This window comes from Pristiophorus japonicus, chromosome 5, assembly GCF_044704955.1.
Source record: "Pristiophorus japonicus isolate sPriJap1 chromosome 5, sPriJap1.hap1, whole genome shotgun sequence".
Taxonomy (NCBI): Eukaryota; Metazoa; Chordata; class Chondrichthyes; family Pristiophoridae; genus Pristiophorus; species Pristiophorus japonicus.
Window position 1 is genome coordinate 276669298 of NC_091981.1, and position 25602 is coordinate 276694899.

Sequence of the window (25602 nt, forward strand, 5' to 3'; positions counted from 1 at the left end):
CACCTGGGGCTCGCTTGCTGTGTCGGAGTTCCGAGTAGAGCGCTTGCTTTGGGAGTCTTGTGTCGAGCATGCGAACAATGTGGCCCGCCCAACGGAGCTGGTCGAGTTTGGTTAGTGCTTCGATGCTGTTGTAATGTAGGAAACACACCAGCCAATTTGTGCACGGCAAGGTTCTACAAACAGCAACAAGATAATGCTTTTTAGTGATGTTAGTTGAGAGAAAAGTATTGGCCAGAACACCAGGCAGAACCCTATTACTCAACTTGGAAATATTGCTGTGGTAATTTTTTTATGTCCACCTAAGAGGGTAGGTGGGATCTTGGTTTAAGATCTCATCCAAAAGACAGCACCTCTGACACTGCATCACTCCCTCTGTACTGCACTGGAGTGTCAGCCTAGATTATGTGCTCAAGTGTCTGGAATGGGACTTGAACCTGACTCAGATGAGGATTGTCCCAACTCAGCCACGGTTGACACTGGACTTTTCTTTATGTCCTTTGGAAAACTAATGTCCCCACTTGTTGGCTTATCTTTAATTGAGTGGACAAAATTGGGAAGCTAACATTTAGGGAATCGTGAAGCTATAACCTTCCTTTCTGGTGCAGTACATATACTCTGTCCTATCAGAAACTTCTCTCTGCAAATGTGCTATACTGTTCACTTAAAATCACCATATCATTTGCTTTTGAAGATTCAATAACATTTAGCTATAATTTTGTCAGTCATAGAGAATGCAACCAAAAACTAGATGTGCATACAGACTTTTAATTAGACATAAAAAAACATGGCACACTCTGGGAAATCTGAGAGGTATATAGCGGCAACACACACGATTCAAATTTGGAAGCATCCAGTTGAATACTTTAAAATATATCTAGTTTGTACAGTGAATACACAAAACTGTTCTGATGTGGAAATGGAATTAAGTGCAGAAAGCCTCCGGATTCTTGATCATATAAATCATCTATATGGTTCGTCCTCTTTCCAATGAGCTTTGTGTAAGTTGAATGGGAATGAGAATTCTAGGATATTTTGAGAAACACTTTACAGACACTTTCATTGATAAAGGCAGCCTTGCATAGTAATGAATTCATATACCAAAATGCATCAGAACATGGAGTGATATGATGTACATTCCCCTTCCTCACATGGCAGAACAACATCGGTGCCAAGGTACCTAGTAGGAACAATGTGCTGCCTCAGAGAGAAAGGGATTAACCCTCACAAACTCATGTGTCCTCTTGCGACAAGTCCATGATCATAACCCGCAGAAGCCTGGGGTCAGCTTGCCTGTTGGTTTACGTGGAACAAGGAGGAAAAACAACGTAAAGGTCAGATCAGAAAAATACAGTCCCTTGGAAAGATCAGAAACCCAGGAAGAGTCAGTTCATGGCTAGAGAATGGCCTACAGTGCTGGGGATCCTAGGTGAAAAAACACATTTTTAAAAATATATAATCTATCAATCATCTCTTGCATCTACCCAGTGGTTCAGACAGTTTTTTCAGTACCTGAGCTGTGTAGACCAAGAAGGTAGCAGGGTCAATCCCTGTTCTGTGCTGAGTTGTTTGATCTCTGCCAGGTCAATGCTGGATGCAGCAAACGTACCCACTGCAGGTCTGAGCTGTTGGGGTGTGGGTGTGGATGGGGGTCCTGAGGGGTGGGGGTGGAGGGAGAGAGAAAATTTTGAGCTATCCAGTGTGCACATGTCTGGTGGAACAGGAAAAATCTTGGCTGTCAAGCCCTGCTCAGTTGAATACTGTCTTGGCTCATACATGAATGATGGCCATTACAGCGACGTAGTGAGGAGCCACTGGCACATATGAAGTAGGGGTAGGATAGTGTAGTGCTTATGGCAACCCAGAGGCCAAGAGTTCAAATGCCACCAATTACAATTGAATTCAGTAAATCTGGTAATTTATGGGCTGGCACCAGGAGAAATGACTGTGAAAGCTGCCAGGTGGTTAATTACTTTCCTTTAGAGAAGGTGAGCTGCCAGCTCAAGTTTGATCTACACTTGATTCGAGTCCCACGATATGTAGTTGACTGTTAATGCCCTCTAAAGTAGCCCAGCCACTGGTAAAGAAGGCAGCCCATCACCACCCTCTCAGGACACTGAGGAACAGGCAATGAATTCTGCCTCATCAGTATCAAACACCTCCTGAGAAACCAATAAAACAGTTAACGTAAATTCAGGAAAGAAAGAGGCGAGATAATTGACAGAGTAACCAAAGGCAAACAATCGACCACAGCCTAGTGATTTCAGGAGAAGATTTTGCTGTACACAATCGTTACTGATAACAAACATCCATTTGGAACTCCAGCAGGATATTCTCTGTACTTTAAAAGAACTGCGAGTGATGATTCAACAACAGCTCGCATTTAACGTAGGAAAATGTCCCAGGGCGCTTCACAGGAACAAAATCAGACAAATTTGACACCGTGCCACATGAGATAGTAGGATTGGTGACAAAAGCTTGGTCAATGAGGTAGATTTTAAGGGGGCCTTAGAAGAGAAGGGAAAGTTGGAGAGGCAGAGTAGCTTAGCGAGGAATTCCAGAGCTTCGGGTGAAGGCACGGCCACCAATGGCGGGGCAAAGGCTGGCCAGTTTTGATGGAGAGCAGAGTTTTGGAGAGTTGTAAGGCCATTGAGGGAGTTGAAAACGAGAATGAGAATTTTAAAATCAGCTCGTTGGTGAACTGGGAGCCAGTGTAGGTCAGCGAGCATAGGGATGATGGGTGAGCAGGTTAGGATATGAGCATCGGAGTTTTGGATGAGCTCAAGTTTATGGAGGATGCAAGATGGGAGGTTGGCCAGGAGAGCATTGGAATAGCAGTGAGTGCAGATAACAAAAGCATAGTTGAGGGTTTCAGCAACAGATCGGCTGAGGCAGGGGTGGAGACGGGCGATGTTAAGAGATGGAAGTGGACGGTCTTGGTAATGGAGAAGAGGATATGGGTTGGAAGCTCACCGCAGAGTCAAAGAGGACGGCAAGTTTGTGAACAGTCTGGTTCAGCGTGAGACAGTGGCCCGAGAAGGGATGGAATTGGTGTCAAAGGAACCGAGTTCGTGGTGGGGGCTGGAGGCAATAGCTTTGGTCTTGGTTTAATTGGACTGAATGTTTGGACAAGCAGTATGACAAGACAGAGGCTAGAGAAGACTTAAGAGAGGTGGTGGTAAGGTAGAGTTGGGTGACGCCAGGCTATATGTGGAATCTGATGCTCTGTTTTTGAAGTCGCCGAAGGGCAGCATGTAGATAAGAAATAGGAGGCTGAGGATAGATCCTTAGGGGACTCCAAAGGCAATGGTGCGGGAGCAGGAAGAGAAATCATTGCAGGAGATTCTCTGGATACGACTGGAAAGGTAAGAGTGGAGATGGGACATTGGAGGAGGATGGAATGGTCAACTGGGACAAAGGCTTCAAACAGGTCAAGAAGGATGAGGGAGGGATAGTGCACCACAGTCATAATTACAGAGGATGTAATTTGTGACTGATTAGGTCTGTGGCAGAGGCGGAAACCTGATTTGAAGTCGATTAAACATGGGGTTGCAGGAAAGATGAGGACAGATTTGGGAGGTAACAACACGTTTGGAGAGGAAAGGGAGGTTGGAGAAGGGGTGGTAATTTGCAAGGACAGAAGGGTGAGTTTTTTGAGGAACGGGATGATGATTTGAAAGGTTTGAAAGTATCGGAAGAGAGGGAACCGTTTACAAGGGCTGGGAAAGGAAGTTGGGTGGTCAACATCTGCGAATAGGACATCATTGAAAAGATAAGCACCGAGAGGGCATGAAGAGAGACAAACGAGAAACTAGAGAAAGGTGAAGAGTTCAGGGCTGGTGCGGGGGAATCTTGGAGAAACGTGGCTTGGTGGGCAAGGGGAAGGGAGGGAGGGATGTGGCAGAGGAAACTGAATGGATGGTCTCATTATTATTAACAAGGAACAAAAGAACATAAGAAATAGGAGCAGGATTAGGCCATATGCTCCGCCATTTAATATGATCAAGGCTGATCCGATCATGAACTTATGTCCATTTCCCTGCCCGCTCCCCATAATCTCTTATCGGTTAAGAAACTGTCTATCACTGTATTAAATTTATTCAATGTCCCAGCTTCCACAGCTCTCTGAGGCAGTGAATTCCACAGATTTACAACCCTCATCTGTTTTAAATGGGCGGCCCCTTATTCTAAGATCATGCCCTCTAGTTCTAGTGTCTCCCACCAGTGGAAACATCCTCTCTGCATCCACCTTGTCAAGCCCCTTCATAATCTTATACGTTTCGATAAGATCACCTCTCATTCTTCTGAATTCCAATGAGTAGAGGCCCAACCTTCTCAACCTTTCGTCATAAGTCAACCCCATCATCTCCGGAATCAACCTAGTGAACCTTCTCTGAACTGCCTCCAAAGCAAGTATATCCTTTCGTAAATATGGAAACCAAAACTGCGCACAGTATTCCAGATGTGGCCTCACCAATACCCTGTATAACTGTAGCAAGACTTCCCTGCTCTTATACTCCATCCCTTTTGCAATAAAGGACAAGATTCCACTGGCCTTCCTGATCACTTGCTGTACCTGAATACTATCCTTTTGTGTTTCATGTACAAGTACCCCCGGGTCCTGCTGTACTGCAGCACTTTGCAATTTTTCTCCATTTAAATAATAACTTGCTCTTTGATTTTTTTCTGCCAAAGTGCATGACCTCACACTTTCTGACATTATATTCCATCTGCCAAATTTTTGCCCACTCACTTAGCCTGTCTATGTCCTTTTGCAAGTTTTTTGTGTCTTCCTCACAAAGTAGCCCATGAGCTCCTCACACTTGTTGGAGGTGAGAGTGGAGGGGGCAGGAGAGAGGGCTGCAAGGAGATAAATGGTTGGTAGTGGAGAAAGGAAGCTGGAGGTTATCTTTGCATTCCAGGACAATCCTGGAATAGTGAGCAGTTCTGGCAGAGGACAGCAGTGCCTGAAGAGTGTTTGATGTGGTTCAGCCAGATCTGGCAATGAAGGGCTAAACCAGCCGTGTGCCATATGCGATCAGCTCGCCTCTCCTTGGACTTGAGAGTGAATATGCGGGGGGGGTGGCGAGGAGAGGAGGAAGATGTACCAGTGTTTGGACGGAGTAAGTGTTGTACTGGGAACAAGGGAATCAAAGGCAGAGCATTGAGCAGATTGATCGTTGCAAAAGTATCATGGTGAATGGAGGGATGTTAAGACGGTTGGGATCCTGAAAGTGCCGTCATAAGTGACCTGTGGGAGAGATTCTTCCAAAGGTAGATGCAGAAGGAAGTGGGTTTGGAACGGGAATGTGAATGGTGAGGGGTACGAGGAAGTGATCAGAGATGGCCTTGTATGCAATTGAGACAATGGGAATAGAATCCATGGGAAACGGCAAGGTTTGAGGGGGGGTGGCCGTGAATATGGATTGGGCGAGGGGGGCGGGGGAAAGGAGTGAGGATATCTCAATGACAAACTTGGTGTGGGGCTTGGATCTGTAGATGAGAACAATGATTTTAAAGTGGTGGTGGGAGGGGTGGAACAAAGTGAGGTACTCAAAGGAGGTGAAGGTGCCGGGAGAGTAGAGGGACTGACCAAGGTGAGATTTGGTGATAAGAGTCACACTGCCACTTTGTCGGTTTGGGCAGGGCAGGTAGAAGGTATAACACGGGGAGGCTTCAGTAAGGGGCAAAGAGTCATCACCCGTGAGCCAAGTTATCATTTTAAAAAGATCTGAGGGACTTAAATAACTAGTTTCGAATATTGGGGAGGAATTGTTTGCTTATGATGACATGATTTTAACTTAGATACTTGTTAATCAGACTATGCATATTGAAATATTTTAACCTATTCACTGGTACCAGCCTAGAAAGCTATTGGTATACAACAAGCATGTGTCGATGAATAATTTCAGATAATTTTTTAAAAACATATTGCATGATAGTAGTAGCAACTTAAACACGCTTCATACACACATAATCATACTTGAAGGCTTTATCAACATTAAGTGGCTCTACTTGAATGTAATTCACATTACATATTGTAAATGGTTCATGATTTTAAAAACTGATGATGTTTAACGTGCATTGGAACTAATGCAACCTTGTCGATCGCAGAACATTCATTGGATAGAACAAAAATACCCATAAATAATAATTAAAATCTTGATATTTTTACAATTTCAAAGCTATTTATCTCCTTATGATGTCCATATAGCAATATCCCAGAAGCTAAAATAGAAAAATATTTTGTGGTAAAATTACTATTTTAAATCATTAAAATCAGCAAGTTGAGATGCTTGAGTTAAGAGCCCTGCCATCAACTTCCTGCTTTTCTATTGCAACATGTAATCATCAGCTTTTCCTGCTCCTGAGTGATGCCTTCAATGGAAAATGTAATTCTCAAGTCCATCTTCATAAACTGTTTTCGAAGGCTCACTCCTTCCTCAGATCAGCTCTCGATCTGCCATTGCTGTGCAGCAGAACCGTCACAAATTGCCATGGCGATATATCCTTTGATGCCAGCTGGATTTACCACTTGAAGGCACTGCCCAGCTGACACTTGGTATATGCGGTTATTTATCTGTGAAAAAGGCAATTTACAATTTAAAGTCTCTTTCCCGAATTCATTTCACTACCAAATGATGTCAGTTTACTGAGAGAATAATGGAACTGCTTTGTCATTACACCACAAAGAAATTCAGTCCTTGCTGAATTATGGATATAAAGTTCAGATTACCCACCTTTAGGACAAGTCAGATAACGTCAGGAAACCATCTAATGATCTCATTGAAATGTATATTCTTAGAGGGCTTGACAGGATAGATGCAGATAGGCTGTTTCCCCTGGCTGGAGAGTCTAGAACCAGGGGCCACAGTCTCAGGATAAGGGCTGAGATGAGGAGGAATTTCTTCACTCAGAGGGTGGTAAATCTTTGGAATTCTCTGCCCCAGAAGGCTGTGGATGCTCAATTTGTTGTGTATTCAAGACAGAAATCGATAGATTTTTGAGAAATAAGGTAGAAGTTCAGCTATGATCTTATTGAATGGCGAAGCAGGCTCGAGGGGCCGAATTACCTATTCCTGCTCCTATTTCTTATGTTCTTAATCACATCTGGATGAATTGGGGACACCTGTTGCTTTGAGAGTTTTTGGTTGGAACAACATGATCTTCTCTGCTGCATGTGGGTGCTCTGGGCGGCAATCCTAAATTATTTGTACTGCTGGAGGCATCAGTATGAGTTCAGCAATGGCTCCAGCTGAACCCTGTACCTCTGGTTTATATATAAAGTCGCCCCATCCCCCAAATAAAGTTTTGTTGTTCACAATGTGCGTACGAAAGGTAAGCAATAAAATAAGGAAGAATCATTTCGTACTGTTAAGGGAGGTCAGTACAGACAGTCCTGTTAAAACTCCTGCTCCCCACCTCACCCGCACAGCTGTTGAATATATCTTATCCATATGTTTGTCATCGTATGTATCCCACATTACAACAGTAACTACATTCCAAAAGTACTTCATTGACTGTAAAGCACTTTGAGGCGTCCGGTGGTCCTGAAAGGCACTGTATAAATTTAAGTCTTTCTTTTTTTGTTTATCTCTGGGCTCAATTTCTCCAACCTCCTCCCTTCATAAACACCAATACACTCATTTTCTGTCTGACATTATGTCGCACTCAGTCACTAGCCTTGACCTACACAGGCTTCCTGTCCCCCAAAGCACTGAATTTAAAATTCTTGCACTTGCCATACGCAGATATTTTCAATATTCTATCCCCCACTCTGTCACGTCAATATATGCTTTCAACAACAACAACTTGAATTTATCTAACGGCTTTAACAGTTCAAAGCATTTCAAAGGGCGTAATCAAAAGAAATGGAAACCAAACCAGAAAAGATATTGGGAGAGCTGGCCAACTTCGTGGTCGAAGAGTTGACCTTTAATGAAGGTCTTAAAGAAAGCAAGTGAGTTAGAGGTGGAGGAATGTAGAGAGTAAATTTCAGAGCGTGGAGAATAGCCAGCTGAAAGCACGGCCGCCAATGGTGAAGCAAAGGGAGGCCAGAATGCACAAGAGAACAAAGAACAGATTTAGGGAAGAGCAAAGCCATGAAGGGATTTAAACACACGGATGAGATTTTCAGATTGAGGTGTTGGCAGATCAGGAGCTCATGTAGGTCAGTGGGGACAGGAATGACAAGACGAGCAGAATTTGGTGTGGGATTTTGAATTTTGAATGAGCTGAAGTTTACAGAGTGTGGGAGACCGGCCAGGAGAGAATTGGAATAGACAAGCCTGGAGGTGAACAAGCATGGATGAGAGTTTCAGCAGCAGATGGGCTAAGGTTAGCCCAGAGGCAGACAATGTTACAGAGGTGCAAGGAGGCAGTCGTTTGTAATGGGAAGGATACAGAGTCGGAAGCTTAGATCAGAGTTAAATAGAACTGTCTGGTTCGAATTGAGCCGGTGGCTGGGGAGGGGTGGTGGGGGGGCAGTGGGATGGTGGTGGTGTTCGTGTCGGAGGGTGGACAAAGGCAATGGCTTTGGCCATCCCAATTTTTGCTGGAGGAAATGACGGAAAATGGTGTTAAGAGAGTATGATGTGGGTCTCATCAATGAGATGTGCTTGGAGAGATGAGCGGGAAATTGGAGAGACAAGGGTTCAGGGCTAGGAAAGTAAAACAGGTGAGACTATACTGCAAAAGCTCATGAGCCATATTTTCTTGTATCTTGATGCTCCCTGTTATCATTCTATTAAAGTACCACGCAGAGTTTCCTTAACATCCAATTATGTAACAAAAAATATAAGAGGGTCAGTTTGCTAATGGTTTATTAATGGTACAATAAACTTGGTATTGCATTCAAGCAAATGCGTGTGCCATATTTGGAGAGCTTCCATGTAACAAAGTAGTCTTACCCCCAAAGTCCACTGTTGCGATCCCCCAGACCCGTGACATTTCATGAGACGTGGAGAATCTGATGAGTGAGTCTCTGCCATGTCCAAGCAGAGAAGGTTGGCCAGAATTAGTTCGTGTTCTTCATCATAAACCCAAATCTGTAAATATCACCAGTGGTGAGAGCAGCAAATACAAAGTAGGCACACAGTATATACTTGAAATATTGAGAGGAAAGCAAGCTTAATGACTTGTGAATAAAATCTAGAAAAAAGTACTTTTGCCATGGAACACATTAGTATTATTTATACAGAAACCTCCTTTTTATTATCCTGTAGGAGAACAGCACTAAATTTAGCACTAGGAATTTTTATTTGTGTTTTCCCTTTTTGTTCATCACCAAGTCAGTTGTTTCCTCATGTAGTCTGTCACCTGGGAGGGTAGACTGGATGGGATAGTAACCCATCTCCTGGTTACTACAAGTGCTTACGTTCATGCACACAGGAGATTTCCGAGCTCCCAAAGTGAGCAAGCTGAGCTACAATGTTAATTCTCCGCTCCACTCCCACTGTAAGATCTGTCAGAAGAGACCTGTCCATGACCACAACAAACCATGCTGGGTACAGGTATATTGCAAATAAGCACAACAGATTTTATTCCAGTACAAATAAATAATAGTTAACAAGGCAACAGACAGTCTGTTCCTTGAAAATTAAACGGAAGCCTACACCACTCTGACCTCTCTGTCCTCTGCCTCCTGCACTGTTCCAATGAAGCTCAACGCAAGCTCGAAGAACAGCATCTTATCTTTCGATCAGGCACTTTACAGCCTTCTGGACTTAACATTGAGTTGAACAATTTCAAATCATAACCTGTGCCCCTATTCTGTGGGCTGGCTGCTGTTAATGATTCTGCCATTCCCATTTACACCTCTTCTAGGCTCATCTTTTGTTTCTTTACTTGTCCCATAACCATCTCCTTCGTCTTGCACCATTGTCCCTTTTGTTATTTTATCACACTTGCCTACCATCCTATCACAGACCTTCCCTTTTTGTTCTTTCCTCCCTTCCCACCCACCACCATTTCCCTGCCCCTGCTTCAAACCTCTTGCATCTCTAACTTTTTCCAGTTCTCACGAAAGGTATCGACCTGAAACGTTAACTCTATTTTTCTCTCTCCACAGATGCTGCCTGATCTGCTGCGTATTTCCAGCATTTTCTGTTTTTATTGGTGTGTTCATTTTATCTCCAATTGCATCTTTCATTTGGCTCCAGTAGCAAGGCGGAATGCTGGGAAAGTGGTCTCACCACATCCCTTGGAGCCACATTTCTGTTCAGTTCAAAGTGGAAGCCACTCAAGCAGGTTTACTTTGACTTCTCCTCACACAAGCGGTAACATCATTTATTGATGGTGTCAATAACCAATACGGGTAATGAAACCACAATCAAATTATTTACAGGGATCACTGCAGTGAAAGGCTAAGCCACTTCTTTGAACCAACTTGAAGCCAAGTAGTAACTGCGTCAAAATGCAGGGTGAGAGCACATGCATGAGAAAAAGGCCCTCTGGCCCAGTGAGATCAACTCGTCCAGCGGACCATGTTTAATCCATTGTGTCATGGATTCTCCTTAATTTATGTTAACACTTCTGATTGGAGATGTAAGGAGGTAAAAAATACACGAGTAAGAAGCATACTATTTAAGTAAAAGTACACTTAAACCATAAGGGAACGGCATAGAATCAGGCTAAAGGGATTAGCTTTGCTTGAGTGCTTATTTTTTAAAGAATGCAGAACTAGCTATGAGAAACCAGAGCAAGGTTAACACTGTAGAACAATGCATTCCAAAAGACTGAGATCGGCCCACCTGCAATAGAGAAAAAAAATGCTGCAAGACCACTCAGCAACCAGTCTGATAAGGGTTAACAAATCAATGTAGCTCCATAGATCAGTTGTAAGCCAACTGGTAGTCGGAAACTAGTGTTCACGAGGCCACCATGCCTCGAAAACTGTATAGCTGTGTGTGTAAAACCCTTGTTCATTGAAGGTTTGTTCCTAAGCGGCTAGGTCTGAAATGCTTCCCCTGCATATGCTTGAATAAAGATCGGAGAATTGAATCCAAGGTTTCGTCTGAGTGATTCCGTGGTCGTTATATGGGCTGGTGTCGATTCCTTATTTCAAGGAATCCACCTTGAAGAAGAGAAGTCTTTTTACCCCAACAGAGATAACTTGGAGATTTACAAGAATCTTGCCTGGACTGGAGAATTTTGGCTGAGGAAAGATTGCAGATGCTGCGCCTGGTTTCTTTGGAACAGAGGAGGCTGAGGGGAGACCTGATTGAAGTGTATAAAATTATGAGGGGCCTAGATATAGTGGATAGGAAGGATCTATTTCCCTTGGTAGAGGGGTAAACAACCGGGGGGACATAGATTTAAAGTAATTCGGGGAGGTACAGAGGAGATATGAGGGGAAATTTCTTTACCCAGAGGGTGATGGGGGTCTGGAATTCACTGCCTGAATGGGTGGTAGAGGTAGAAAGCATCACCACTTTATAAAAAAAACTTTGGATGTGCACTTAAGTGTCGTAACCTACAGGGCTATGGACCAAGAGCTGGAAAGTGGGATTAGGCTGGATAGCTCTTGGTCAGCCAGCACGGACACAATGGGCCGAAATGGCCTCCTTCCGTGTTGTACATTTCTAAGATTCTACAACTCTGTGAAATGGTTACCGCATCTTGGAAAATCTAGAGTGAAAATCTCCTGCAAATAAATCCAACATTATTGAACCCTGACTTATTGAATTCTTCAGATGACAATTCTATGATCACAGAGGACTGCAACCATAGGGCTCCGCGTAGCATTTGGTCAGATTTCAGCAAATGTCACCACCTCCCCCAAAATATGTATCCTGTTATATATGGTCAGTAGTAAAAGAGTAAATGTTATTAGGAGATACCTTGTGGCATATAGTACAGAATACTATAACGTGGCCTTACCTTGGTGCTTTCATGAGGCCTGCCATCTTATTCCTTGTTTGAAGCCAAGCTGTTGGCATCATTCACCTTGTCCGCTATCTCCAGCCAAGCATTTTGGGCTACTCTTATAGAATCATAGAATGATACAGCACAGACAGAGGCCATTCGGCTCATCGTGCCTGTGCTAGAGGGTGCTCTTCTGCACCAAAGAGGACAATACCCCCTTTGTCTCTCTTCTTCAAGGGCAGCTTATGTAAGTCTGGGTGTGCAACTTCTATCCCTCTCTTTGGTGCTCAGGTAAAAACGCAGCCCTTTAAATGGCTGCAGCAGTGCTTTGAAACACCTGCCAGCTGTGCAGGCTGGAGCTCACTCACTCACAGATGACGTATCAGTGGGAGTTTGGACCCCTGCGCCTGTCCGTCATCCGCAGGTAAGAGACTGTACCTTTAGGAGAATTCAGGGGCTGCTGAAACCGAGCATGTTGAATTTATTTCTCAATCTGTGATACTGTAGAAATTGGGAAGAGAGATTATTTCCCCCCTTACAAGCATGGCCATTAATCAAAACTTAAGATTTCATTTGCTGAAGCAAAATCGCAACTTAAATTGATTACTGATGGTTTTAATGCAGAAAACTTCCCCCCGACTTTGTAACAAAAATCTAGGCAGTTGGGTGGTAATCAAAAACTTCTCAGAACAAGCCGCTCACCTGATCTGGGTCTGATAAGTCACATTTTTTAACCACCACTATTCCTGCTTTCTGGCTCGGGTGGTTCTGGGCACTGATGCATTTGGCTGTCTGCAGGTGCCGTATCTGCGGAGATGGAGAACAAGGTTGGCTATGTCAAAATGTGATTTTCCAATATGACTGTCCAATTACTCAAATTATTTTGACTGCTCAATGCCTCACTATTCCTAGAATTACACAGAATTTACAGCGCAGAAACATGCCATTTGGCCCAACTGGTCCGTGTCAGTGTATGCTCCACACGAGGCTCATCCCACCAAACTTCATCTAATCCTATCAGCATATTCCATTCTCCCTCATCGACTTGTCTAGCTTCCCCTTAAATGCATCTGTGCTACTCGCCTCAATTACTCCATGTGGTAGTGCGTTCCACATTCTAACTACTTTCTGGGTAAAGAAGTTTCCCCTGAATTCGTTCTTGTATTAGTGACTATCTTATATTTGTGTCCTCTATTTTGGACTCCCCCACAAGTGGAAACATCTTCTCTACATCTACCCGATCAAACTCCTTCATAATTTCATCTATTAGGTCACCCCTCAGTCTTCGCTTTTCTGCATCAAATCATGATGTACACAATGAACAGAAGCAGTCCCAGAACAGAATCCGGTGGGACACCACTACACACTTCCAACCACCATAAGAAGCTGCTTTTCACTTCTCCTCCCTTCTAGTCAGTTTTTAATCCAATTTATTACCCTCCTTCTAATTCCATACCTCTTAAGCTTCTGCAATAGTCTCCTGTGTGGTACCTTGTCAAAGGCTTTCTAAAAGTCCATGAAAACCACACCCATTCCATTCTCCACATCCACCATATCTGCCACCTCTTCAACGAACTCTTATCAGGTTTGTCAAGCATGATCTTCATTTCTGAAACGTATATTGACTGCTTCTAATTACAGTAACGTCGTCCAGGCGAGCCAGGTTAAAATTGGGGCTTTAGTAATTTCATCTTCATTTAAAGATTCCTAATTTTCCCTGCCACAAATATTAAACCAACTGGCCTGTAATTACCTGGGTAAGCAATACCTCCCTTTTTGAACATGGGTATTACACTGGCCGTTCTCCTGTCCTCCAATACAGATCCACACATAGAGCACTGCGTACAGTTTTGGTCTCCGTATTTAAGGAAGGATATACTTGCACTGGAGGCTGTTCAGAGAAGGTTCACTAGGTTGATTCCGGAGATGAGGGGGTTGACTTATGAAGGTAGGTTAGGCCTATACACATTGGAGTTCAGAAGAATGAGAGGTGATCTTACTAAAACTTATAAGATAATGAGGGGGCTCGACAAGGTGGATGCAGAGAGGATATTTCCACTCATAGGGGAAACTAAAACTAGGGGATATAGTCTCAGAATAAGGGGCCGCCCATTTAAAACTGAGATGAGGAGAAATTTCTTCTCTGAGGGTTGTAAATCTATGGAATTCTCTGCCCCAGAGAGCTGTGGAGGCTGGATCATTGAATATATTTAAGGTGGAGATAGACAGATTTTTGAGCGATAAGGGAGCAAAGGGTTATGGGGAGCAGGCAGGGAAGTGGAGCTGAGTCCATGACAAGATCAGCAATAATAGTGAAAGGTGGAGCAGGCTCGAGGAGCCAAATGCCTACTCCTGCTCCTCTCTTTTTTATGTTCTTAAGCCAGTAATAATTTCTTGGGGTCTCTGCCATTTCTCCCTCCATTTCCCTCAGGATTCTTGGATGTGTCCCATCAGGTTCCAGCACTTTGTCCTCTTTTAGCTCAGTTAACTTTCTCAAATACTTTTTCCTCGTATTTATATCTCCCATCTCACTTTTAAACAATTCTGGATTTACATCCTTCTCTTTTGCAAGAGATATGTGCGTGGGATGAAGCTCACGTGATTTTGTAACCTCACAGTGGTCTATATTTTGTGTCTCAACTTCCCTCCAGGGCGCTCTGGTGATGCATGTAATAGGAAATGGCCAACAGCATGCGATCCATTCACTTTCATGAGTGGTTGCCTCAGACTAACCTGGGCGCTGATACAGAGTTACTTGACCTGAGGCAGCTCGGTTCACCCCGTCAGCTCAGCTAGTTTCCACACAGACTGATTTTTTTTAACCTGGAGTTAAACACCTCAACTGCATAAGTCCCCCGTCAATCACGCCTGTAAGTGACTGGGATTGATTTTACACACACAATTTATATTATGTAACTATCCACCACTCACTGCAATTTGTTGGTGAAATCACCCTGCTTTTATTGGGAGCAGTTGCTGTAGTTTCGGTCACGAGTTCTGTTTCCTGTCGAGAGCCGTAGACTGTTTGCTGCAGTGCATGGTTCAAATAAATTCTATTTTCTGAGTAAGTTGACATTGTTTGCTTTGCTCTAAATTAGACTGCTCTCTGTGAATCCTGCAGTAGGTCCCGCCCCACCTCGGTGGTATTTCTCCAACGACTTGAGGTGTCTACTGTATATGGTCCACGTCTCTGAGGCATACAGGAGGGCGGGTATTACTCCGGCCCTGTAGAAACATAGAAAATAGGTGCAGGAGTAGGATCTTCGAGCCTGCACCAGCATTCAATAAGATCATGGCTGATCATTCACCTCAGTACCCCTTTCCTGCTTTCTCTCCATACCCTTTGATCCCCTTAGCCGTAAGGGCCATATCTAACTCCCTCTTGAATATATCCAATGAACTGGCATCAACAACTCTCTGCGGCAGGGAATTCCACAGGTTAACAACTCTCTGAGTGAAGAAGTTTCTCCTCATCTCAGTCCTAAATGGCCTACCCCTTATCCTAAGACTATGTCCCCTGGTTCAGGACTTCCCCAAGATCGGGAACATTCTTCCCGCATCTAACCTGTCCTGTCCCGTCAGAATCTTATATGTTTCTGAGATCCGCTCTCATCCTTCTAAACTCCAGTGAATACAGGCCCAGTCGATCCAGTCTCTCCTCATATGTCAGTCCTGCCATCCCAGGAATCAGTCTGGTGAACCTTTGCTGCACTCCCTCAATAGCAAGAACGTCCTTCCTCAGATTAGGAGACCAAAACTGAACACAATATTCCAGGTGAGGCCTCACCAAGGCCCTGTACAACTGCAGTAAGACCTCCCTGCTCCTATACTCAAATCCCCTAGCTATGAAGGCCAACATACCATTTGCCTTCTTCACCGCCTGCTGTACCTGAATGCCAACTTGCAATGACACCCAGGTCTCGTTGTACCTCCCCTTTTCCTAACCTGCCGCCATTCAGATAATATTCTGCCTTCGTGTTTTTGCCACCAAAGTGGATAACCTCACATTTATCTACATTATACTACATCTGCCATGCATTTGCCCACTCACCTAACCTGTCCAAGTCACCCTGCAGCCTCTGAGCATCGTTCTCTCAGCTCACACCACCACCCAGCTTAGTGTCATCTGCAAACTTGGAGATATTATACTCAATTCCTTCACCTAAATCATTGATGTATATTGTAAATAGCTGGGGTCCCTGTGGCACCCCACTAGTCATTGCCTGCCATTCTGAACAAGACCCGTTTATCCTGACTCTCTGCTTCCTGTCTGCAAACCAGTTCTCTATCCACATCACTAGATTACCTCCAATACCATGTGCTTTAATTTTGCACACCAATCTCTTGTGTGGGACCTTGTCAAAAGCCTTTTGAAAGTCCAAATACACCACATCCACTGGTTCTCCCTTGTCCACTCTACTAGTTATATCCTTAAAAAATTCTACAAGATTTGTCAAGCATGATTTCCCTTTCATAAATCTATGCTGACTTGGACCGATCCTGTCACTGCTTTCCAAATGCGCTGCTATTTCATCTTTAATAATTGATTCCAACATTTTCCTCACTACTTGTGTCAGGCTAACCGGTCTATAATTACCTGTTTTCTCACCCTCCTTTTTTAAAAAGTGGTGTTACATTAGCTACCCTCCAGCCATAGGAACTGATCCAGAGTCGATAGACTTTTGGAAAATGATCATCAATGCATCCACTATTTCTAGGGCCACTTCCTTAAGTACTCTGAGATGCAGACTATCAGGCTCTGGGGATTTATCGGCCTTCAATACCATCAATTGCCCTCACACAATTTCCCGACTAATAAGAATTTCCTTCAGTTCCTCCTTCTCACTAGACCCTCGGTCGCCTAGTATTTCCGGTAGGTTATTTGTGTCTTCCTTCCCTTCGTGAAACAGAACCAAAGTATTTGTTCAATTGGTCTCCCATTTCTTTGTTCCCCATTATAAATTCACCTGATTCTGACTGCAAGGGACCTACGTTTGTCTTCACTAATCTTTTTCTCTTCACATATCTATAGAATCTGTAGAAGCTTTTGCAGTCAGTTTTTATGTTCCAAGCAAGCTTCCTTTCATACTCTATTTTCCCCTTCCTATTTAAACACTATGTCCTCCTCTGCTGAATTCTAATTTCTCCCAGTCCTCAGGTTTGCTGTTTTTCTGGTCAATTTATATGCCTCTTCCTTGGATTTAACACTATCCTTAATTTTCTTTGTTAGCCACGGTTGAGCCATCTTCCCCGTTTTATTTTTACTCCAGACAGGGATGTACAATTGTTGAAGTTCATCCATGTGATCTTTAAATGTTTGCTACTGCCTATCCACCGTCAACCCTTTAAGTATCATTTGCCAATCTCTTCTAGTCAATTAACATCTCATACCATCGAAGTTACCTTCCCTTAAGTTCAGGACCCTAGTCTCTGAATTAATTGTCATTCTCCATCTTAATAAAGAATTCTACCATATTATGGTCACTCTTCCATTATGGGCCTCGCACAATAAGATTGCTAATTAGTCCTTTCTCATTACACATCACCCAGTCTAGGATGGCCAGCCCTCTCTCTAGTTGGTTCCTTGATATATTGGTCTTGAAAACCATCCCTAATACACTCCAGGAAATGCTCCTCCACCGTATTGCTACCAGCCCAAACTATATGTACATTAAAGTCGCCCATGATAACTGCTGTACCTTTATTGCGGGTATCCCTAATTTCTTGTTTAATGCTGTCCCCAACCTTACTACTACTGTTTGGTGGTCTGTACACAACTCCCACTCGCATTTTCTGCCCTTTGGTATTCCTCAGCTTCACCCATACAGATTCCACATCCTCCAAGCTAATGTCCTTCCTTATTATTGCGTTAATTTCCTCTTTAACCAGCAATGCTACCTCACCTCCTTTTCCTTTCTGTCTATCCTTCCTAAATGTTGAATACCCCTGGATGTTGAGTTCCCAGCCTTGGTCACCCTGGAGCCATGTCTCCGTGATGCCAATTATATCATCTTCATTAATTGCTGCCTGCGCATTTAATTCGTCCACCTTATTACGAATAATCCTCGCATTGAGGCACAGAGCCTTCAGGCTTGTCTTTTTACACACTTTACCCCTTTCGAATTTTGCTGTAATGTGGCTCTTTTTGATTTTTGCCTTGGGTTTCTCTACCCTCCACTTTTACTTTTCTTCTTTCTATCTTTTGCTTCTGCCCCCATTCTACTTCCCAGTCTCCCTGCATAGGTTCCCATCCCCCTGCCATATTAGTTAACCCCTCCCCAACAGCACTAGCAAACACTCCCCCGAGGACATTGGTTCCGGTCCTGCCCAGGTGCAGACTGTCCGGTTTGTACTGGTCCCACCTCCCCCAGAACCATTTCCAATGTCCCAGGAATTTGAATCCCTCCCTCCTGCACCATTCCTCAAGGCACGTATTCATCTGAGCTATCCTGCAATTCCTACTCTAACTAGCACCTGGCACTGGTAGCAATTCTGAGATTACTACCTTTGAGTCCTACTTTTTAATTTAACTCCTAGTTCCCTAAATTCAGCTTGGAGGACCTCATCCCGTTTTTTTTTACCTATATCGTTGCTACCTATATGCACCACGACAACTGGCTGTTCACCCTCCCCCTCCAAAATGTCCTGTAGCCGGTCCGAGATATCCTTGGCCCTTGCACCAGGGAGGCAATACCATCCTGAAGTCTCGATTGCGGCCGCAGAAACGTCTATCTATTCCCCTTACAATAGAATCCTCTATCTCTATAGCTCTCCTGTGCAGCAGAGCCACCCATGGTGCCATGAAATTGGCTGCTGCTGCTCTCCCCTGATGAGTCATTCCCCCGCCCTCACCCAACAGTACCCAAAGGTATCAATAGACACTCTAGACCATTTCCAAACACGGTTAGTCATAAAGAGTAAGTAAAGAGGTTTTGGTTAAGTTTTGTCTTATAACACTCCTGTGAAACGCCTTGGGATGTTTCACTACGTTAAAGGTGCTTTATAAATAACATTCGTTGTTTATGTTAGATTCTAATGGGTTGAAAGAGCACTGTGCAATATTAGTTTTTTTAATGTGTCTCATGTCTAACACCAGCCTGTCAACACTCTGCTGCAAATGAAAAACAATTTTAAAGAAGACAGAAAGAAAGTCAGTCATTTTACAATGGTTTTTTCTGATCTGCAGCCAGAAATTTACAAGCATCTGATCCGAGCCCAGGCGTTAAAAGCAGCTGTAATTAATTGGGTTGGAGTATTTAGATTACTTCCCCAGAGAGAGTATTTGGCCTTACAGGCCAGGTTAGCAGTTAGGCACCAACACCACATACTCCAGAGACTAAGGAACAATGCCACAGTTTGGAAGTTCATTTAAAATTCCTCAGCTTTTTTAACAAAGAAAGACTTGCATTTGTATAGTGCCTTTCACGACCACTGGACGTCCCAGAGCGCTTTACAGCCAACGAAGTGCTTTTGAAGTGTAGTCACTGTTGTAATGTAGGAAACGCAGCAGCCAATTTGCGCACAGCAAGCTCCCACAAACAGCAATGTGATAATGACCAGATAATCTGGTTTTTAGTGTTGTTGATTGAGGGATAAATACTGGCCTCGACACTGAGGATAACTCCCCTGCTCTTCTTCGAAATAGTGCAATAAAATCTTTTACATCCACCTGGGAAGGCAGACGGGGCCTCGTTTTAACATCTCATCTGAAATCGGCACTTCCGACAGTGCAGCACTTACTCCGCACTGCACTGAAGTGTCAGCCTAAATTCATGTGCTCAAGACCATGGAGCAGGACTTGAGCCCACAACCTTCTGACTCAGAGGCCAGGGTGCTACCCACTGAGCCATAGCTGACACTCAGTTTCAAAGTATTTGATTTAAACACCTTTATTCAAATAGCAATTTCACACAAACATGTTAGTACGCTCATTAGTAATATGGCAGGTGCGATTTCAACCTGCCGGATCTATTTGAGTGCGATATACGTGAATTAAAACAGATGATTTCCCCTTTCTTTCCACCATGTGTACCCTTCCCTCCACTTTTCACAACAGACAGCTTTTGACACAGATGCAGGGTTATAAACCTGGGAGTGTGTAGCAGCTAAACAGCTGGATTGCACATGGGAACCAAAACACACAAGCAAAATAATGCAGTCATAACACTATAAAAGACTTGCATACATTTGAGTGCTGGATTGGAATAAGGAGAAGCCAGAGATTACTCGGGGAATACAGCAGGAGCAAATATTTTAATTAAGCTAAAGGTTACGTACTTCTCCGCAAAACAGTGTAGCAGTTTTATTTCTCACGGGTTCTAAATTAATTGGAATCTCATTGAAGCAAATTAATTGCCCATTTGATTCAGAGAAAGGAAAAGTGGCGGGAAAAAATGATTGTCAAGGAGTCGCGAGTGTTTAATTCACTGCCACTTCTCTTCTAGGAATGCCCACCTCGAAGAAGTTCTGCTCTTCAGATTCCAGCATCCGCAGTATTTTGCTTTTGTAGTAGTGAGTGTAGTAAGATTACATAGGATATACGGCACAGAAACAGGCCATTCAGCCCAACCAGTCCATGCCCACGTTTATGCTCCACTCGAACCTCCTCCCATCTTTCCTCATCTAAATCTATCAGCATAACCTTCTATTCCCTTCTCCCTCATATGCGTGTCTAGCCTCTCCTTAATTGCATCTGTACTACTCGTTTCAACCACTCCTAGTGGTAGCGAGTTCAACATTCTCACCACTTGCTGGGTAAAGAAGTTGCTTCTGAATTCCCTATTTAATTTGTTGGTGACTATCTTATATTGATGCCCTCTAGTTATGCTCTTCCCCACAAGTGGAAACACTCTCTCCATATCTACTCTATCAAATCCTTTCATAATTTTAAAAGACCTCTATTAGGTCACCCCTCAACCTTTTTTCAAGCGAAAAGACCCATGCTGTTCATCTTTTCCTTTGCAATTTGTGTATCATCCTTGAGCTCCACCTCACTAACACTTCTAATGTAACACCACTTTTTAAGAAAGAAGGGAGAGAGAAAACTGGTAATTATAGCCTGACATCAGTAGTGGGGAAAATGTTGGAATCAATTAAGATGAAATAGCAGCGCATTTGGAAAGCAGTGACTGGATCGGTCCAAGTCAGCATGGATTTATGATGAGGAAATCATGCTTGACAAATCTTCTAGAATTCTTTGAGTAACTCGTAGAGTGGACGAGGGAGAACCAGTGGATGTGGTGTATTTGGACTTTCAAAAGGCTTTTGACAAGGTCTCACACGAGATTGGTGTGCAAAATTAAGGCACATGGTATTGGGGGTAATGTACTGACATGGATAGAGAACTGGGTGGCAGACAGGAAACAGAGAGTCGGGAGAAACTGGTCCTTTTCAGAATGGCAGGCAGTGACTAGTGGGATGCCGCAGGGCTCAGTGCTGGGACCCCAGCTATTTACAATATACATTTAATGATTTGGATGAAGGAATTGAGTGTAATATCTCCAAGTTTGCAGTCGATACTAAGCGGTGTGAGCTGTGAGGAGGACGCTAAGAGGCTGCAGGGTGACTTGGACAGGTTAGGCGAGTGAGCAAACGCATGGCAGATGCACTATAATGTGGATAAATATGAGGTTATCCACTTTGGTGGCAAAAACACGAAGGCAGAATATTATCTGAATGGCGGCAGGTTAAGAAAAGGGGAGGTGCAACGAGACCTGGGTGTCATGGTACATCAGTCATTGAAAGTTCGCATGCAGGTACAGCAGGCGGTGAAGAAGGCAAATGGTATATTGGCCTTCATAGCTAGGGGATTTGAGTATAGGAGCAGGGAGGTCTTACTGCAGCTGTACAGGATCTTAGTGAGGCCACACCTGCAATATTGTGTTCAGTTGAGGAAGGACGTTCTTGCTATTGAGGGAGTGCAGCGAAGGTTCACCAGACTGATTCCTGGGATGGCAGATCTGACATATATGAGGAGAGACTGGATCGACTGTGCCTGTATTCACTGGAGTTTAGAAGTATGAGAGAGGATCTCAGAAACACAAAATTCTGAAGGGACTGGACAGGTTAGATGCAGGAATAATGTTCCCGATCTTGGGGAAGTCCAGAACCAGGGACATAGTCTAAGGTAAGGGGTAAGCCATTTAGGACTGAGATGAGGAGAAACTTTTCCAGTCAGAGAGTTGTTAACCTGTGGAATTCTGTACCGCAGAGAGTTGTTGATGCCAGTTCGTTGGATATATTCAGGAGGGAGTTAGATATGGCCCTTCTGGCTCAAGGGATCAAGGGGTATGGAGAGAAAGCAGGAAAGGGGTGCTGAGGTGAATGATCAGCCATGATCTTATTGAATGGTGGTGCAGGCTCGAAGGGCCAAATGGCCTACTCCTGCGCCTATTTTCTATGTTTCCCTTTTATAAAACTATGCCTTCTCTGCTTGACTGTATTATGCTTTCCCAAATATCCTGCTACTGCTTCCTTAATAATGGACTCCAGCATTTTCCCAACGACAGATGTTAGGCTAATTGGTCTATAGTTTCCTGCTTTCTGTCTCCCTCCTTTCTTAAATAGGGGTGTTACATTTGCGGTTTTCCAATCCGTTGGGACCTTTCCAGAATCCAGGGAATTTTGGTAGATTACAACCAATGCATTCACTATCTCTGGAGCAACTTTTTTTTAAAGACCCGTATGGGGAAGCCATCTTCCCGTGCGCTGCGCAGCGAATGAAGGCCTCAGACCGCAATTGTAGGTTCCTCTGTGACCACCAGGTACTTTCGTAGATTTCTTTCGGGACAGAGGCGTTCGTCCGAAGGAAGCCTCTGACCGCAATTTCTGGGCCACTGAGAAGACCAAAGCCATTGTTTTCAATCCCTGCCACAACCTCTGTTCCCTAGACACTGACTCCATCCCTATCCCCAACTTCTGTCTGATGCTGAACCAAACAGTTTGCAACCTTGGTGTTATATTTGATCCTGGAATTAACTTTCAACTATATATCCGCAGCATAACTAAGACCCCCGATTTCCACCTCCATAACATCGCCCATCTCCGCCCTTGCCTCAACTCATCCGCTGCTAAAACCCTCATCCATGCCTTTGTTACCGCTAGACTTGACGATTTGAACACACGCTTGGCTGGCCTCCCACATTCTATCCTACGTAAACTTGAAGTGATTCAAAACTCGGCTGCTCGTGTCCTAACTTGCACCAAGTCCAGTTCACCCATCACCTCGCTGACCTACATTGGCTTCCGGTTAAACTTCGATTTCAAAATTCTCATCCTTGTTTTCAAATCCCTCCGTGGCCTCATCCCTCCCTATCTCTGTAATCTCCTCCAGTCCCACAACCCTCACCGAGATGTCTGCGCTCTGCAAATTCTGCCCTCTTAAATGTCCCTGATTATAATTACTCAACCATTGGTGGCTGTGTCTTCTGTTGCCTAGGCCCTATTCTCTGGAAGTACCTCCCTAAGCCTCTCCGCCTCTCTTTCCTCCTTTAAGACCCTCCTTAAAACCACACTTTTGGTCACCTGCTTTAATTTCTCCTTATGTGGCTCGGTGTCAAATTGTTTGTCTCGTAATACTCCTGTGAAACGCCTTGGAACGTTTCACTACGTTAAAGGCGCTATATAAATACAAGTTGTTGTAAATCTTCTCTGCACCCTCTCCAGTGCCTCTATATCCTTTCTATAATATGGCAGAATTGTACGCAGTACTCCAAGTGTGGTCTAACCAGAATGCTGTAGAAATAATTTTCATTAATCAAATAAAGTTTTCACTTTTCACTGAGGAAACTGCAACCTTTTATGCAATCCAGCGTTTGGAATACAACGGGCTGGATTTTCGAATGGAGGCTTTTCCAGCCGGTAATGATGACGAGGCGGTAAATTTTGCGTCGGGTAATAGTTTGCGTCTGCAGCCACAAAATTCAGCAACAGGGCCCTGTGTGTGGGGTGGAGCGCTAAAGGAGGCATTCCACACCTCTTAGGGCGCTAGGCCAACTGAGCAACTGAAAATCTGTTGCTAAAGAGCCAGCTTCGGAGCGCCCGAAAGGGAGGTTTCCCTGGAAAAAATATTGCCACAAACAACATTCCCAATATCTTGGTCACCTCATTTAAAGATAAATCTAAAAAAAAAACAATCACACTTACCTCATGCAGTAATTCCTTCCCTCACCACCACCGAACAGCTCTGACCGCTTGGTTTTTCAGGCGGTCCCACTATGGCCCGCTACAGGATCAGCACGAAACAACAATCATAGCGCTGTCAAAACCGGGGGCATTGCACACTGGCTCGATGCTCCTGGGCGGTACTGCTCAGCGCTCCTGCAAACCCGGCTCCAAATTTCCTGGTGGGGTGCTGGAAGTTGGTCGCCCGGCTAAAAATCAGTTGTATACCCATCACCGCCCCTCTGGGGTGTCAATAGAGGCATAAGCCGAATGAAAATCTAGCCCAATGTTGTTTTTTGTTGAGAAAATGCACAGCACCTTTCCCTCAGTGAAATTGTTGGCGTGATTTCAAATAGTTCTACCATTATATCAGGTTTTAAACCCAGTTCACGCAGCGCACTGACACTGGATGTGATAGGACACAGGGTTGTGCTTGTGAATCCAGAAGTTCTGGACCTCAGGTGGACTGTCCAGAAGTATCAGTTCTCAAGAAGAGGGTGGGAAAATCTGCAGGTGAATAACTGAGGGTTGCAGTTATATATTCCAACGTTACCAGGTCTCTGAATAGGGTACTCGGCTATGTACTCGCTGGTAAAACGCTGAAACGTTTTTGCTTTTTTCTGGGTTTTTGTTGCCGCTTAGACAATTTCAGAGTGCCTGTCATGGCTGTACAAGCTTCTGAACTCTTAAGGGGCTTCTGACAACGCACTTCTTCACGGGCTCCCTCTGGCAAGAGAAGGAGGGGCAGCAGGAGGAGAAAGAAGGAGCAAACACAGCTAAAGGTATTAGGAGAAAAATAGGAGATGTGCTCATGGGAATACTTAGCCTCCCAACAACAACTCGCATTTATATAACGCCTTTAACGTAGTAAAACGTCCCAAGGCGCTTCACAGGAGCGTTATGAGACAGGATTTGACACCGAGCCACATAAAGAGATATTAGGGCAGGTTACGTAGGTTTTAAGGAGTGACTCAAAGGAGGAGAGGTAACGAAGGGGGGAGGCTTACGGAGGCAATTCCAGAGCTTGGGGCCTAGGTAACCGAAGGAAATTGGGGATTCACAAGAGGCAAGAATTGGAGGAGTGCAGAAATCTTGGAGGGTTGTAGAGCTGGTGGAGGTTACAGAGATAGGGAGGGGTGAGGCCATGTAGGCTTTGAACACAAGGATGAGAATTTTAAAATCGAGATGTTGCCAGATATGGAGTCAATGTAGGTCAGTGAATATAGGGGTGATGGGTGAACAGAGTACATATGCCCAGGATAACATACTCGAGTTCTCTGAGAAGCAGTACAGAAAGAAGCTGCGGTTCGCTTGGGCGGCTGTCACAGAGTTGTGTCGTCTCCTGTAGCAAGAGCTGCAACCAACTGCCATGGCTAGCACAGAATTGCCTGTTGCAGTCAATATTACTGCAGCCCTTTTAGCCTCTGGCTCCTTTGAGGCTGCTACACGGGATATTAGTAAATACATCGGTCTGCAGCCCATTCTTGCATTAAGTAGGTGACTGTTGCCTTGTTTGTTGGAGCAAATGTTTTTTTTATTTTTTTTCCAATGAAACCAGCAGGATCGGACTCTGGGGTT

General features: G+C 44.2%; 1 protein-coding gene across 2 annotated transcripts in view; it reads right to left on the minus strand.

The window, feature by feature from the left end:
- Positions 1-749: 749 nt before the first annotated feature.
- galnt11 (UDP-N-acetyl-alpha-D-galactosamine:polypeptide N-acetylgalactosaminyltransferase 11 (GalNAc-T11)) overlaps positions 750-25602 on the minus strand; it is a 203101-nt gene continuing 178248 nt past the window's right edge. For both annotated transcript variants that reach the window (XM_070881652.1, XM_070881653.1), the window contains exons 11-13: positions 12565-12669; positions 8907-9044; positions 750-6577 (exon numbers count right to left, since the gene is read on the minus strand). In XM_070881652.1, coding sequence (XP_070737753.1) covers positions 6446-6577; positions 8907-9044; positions 12565-12669 — 375 coding nt within the window. In that variant the 3' untranslated portion in view covers positions 750-6445. The remainder of the gene's footprint in view (positions 6578-8906; positions 9045-12564; positions 12670-25602) is intronic.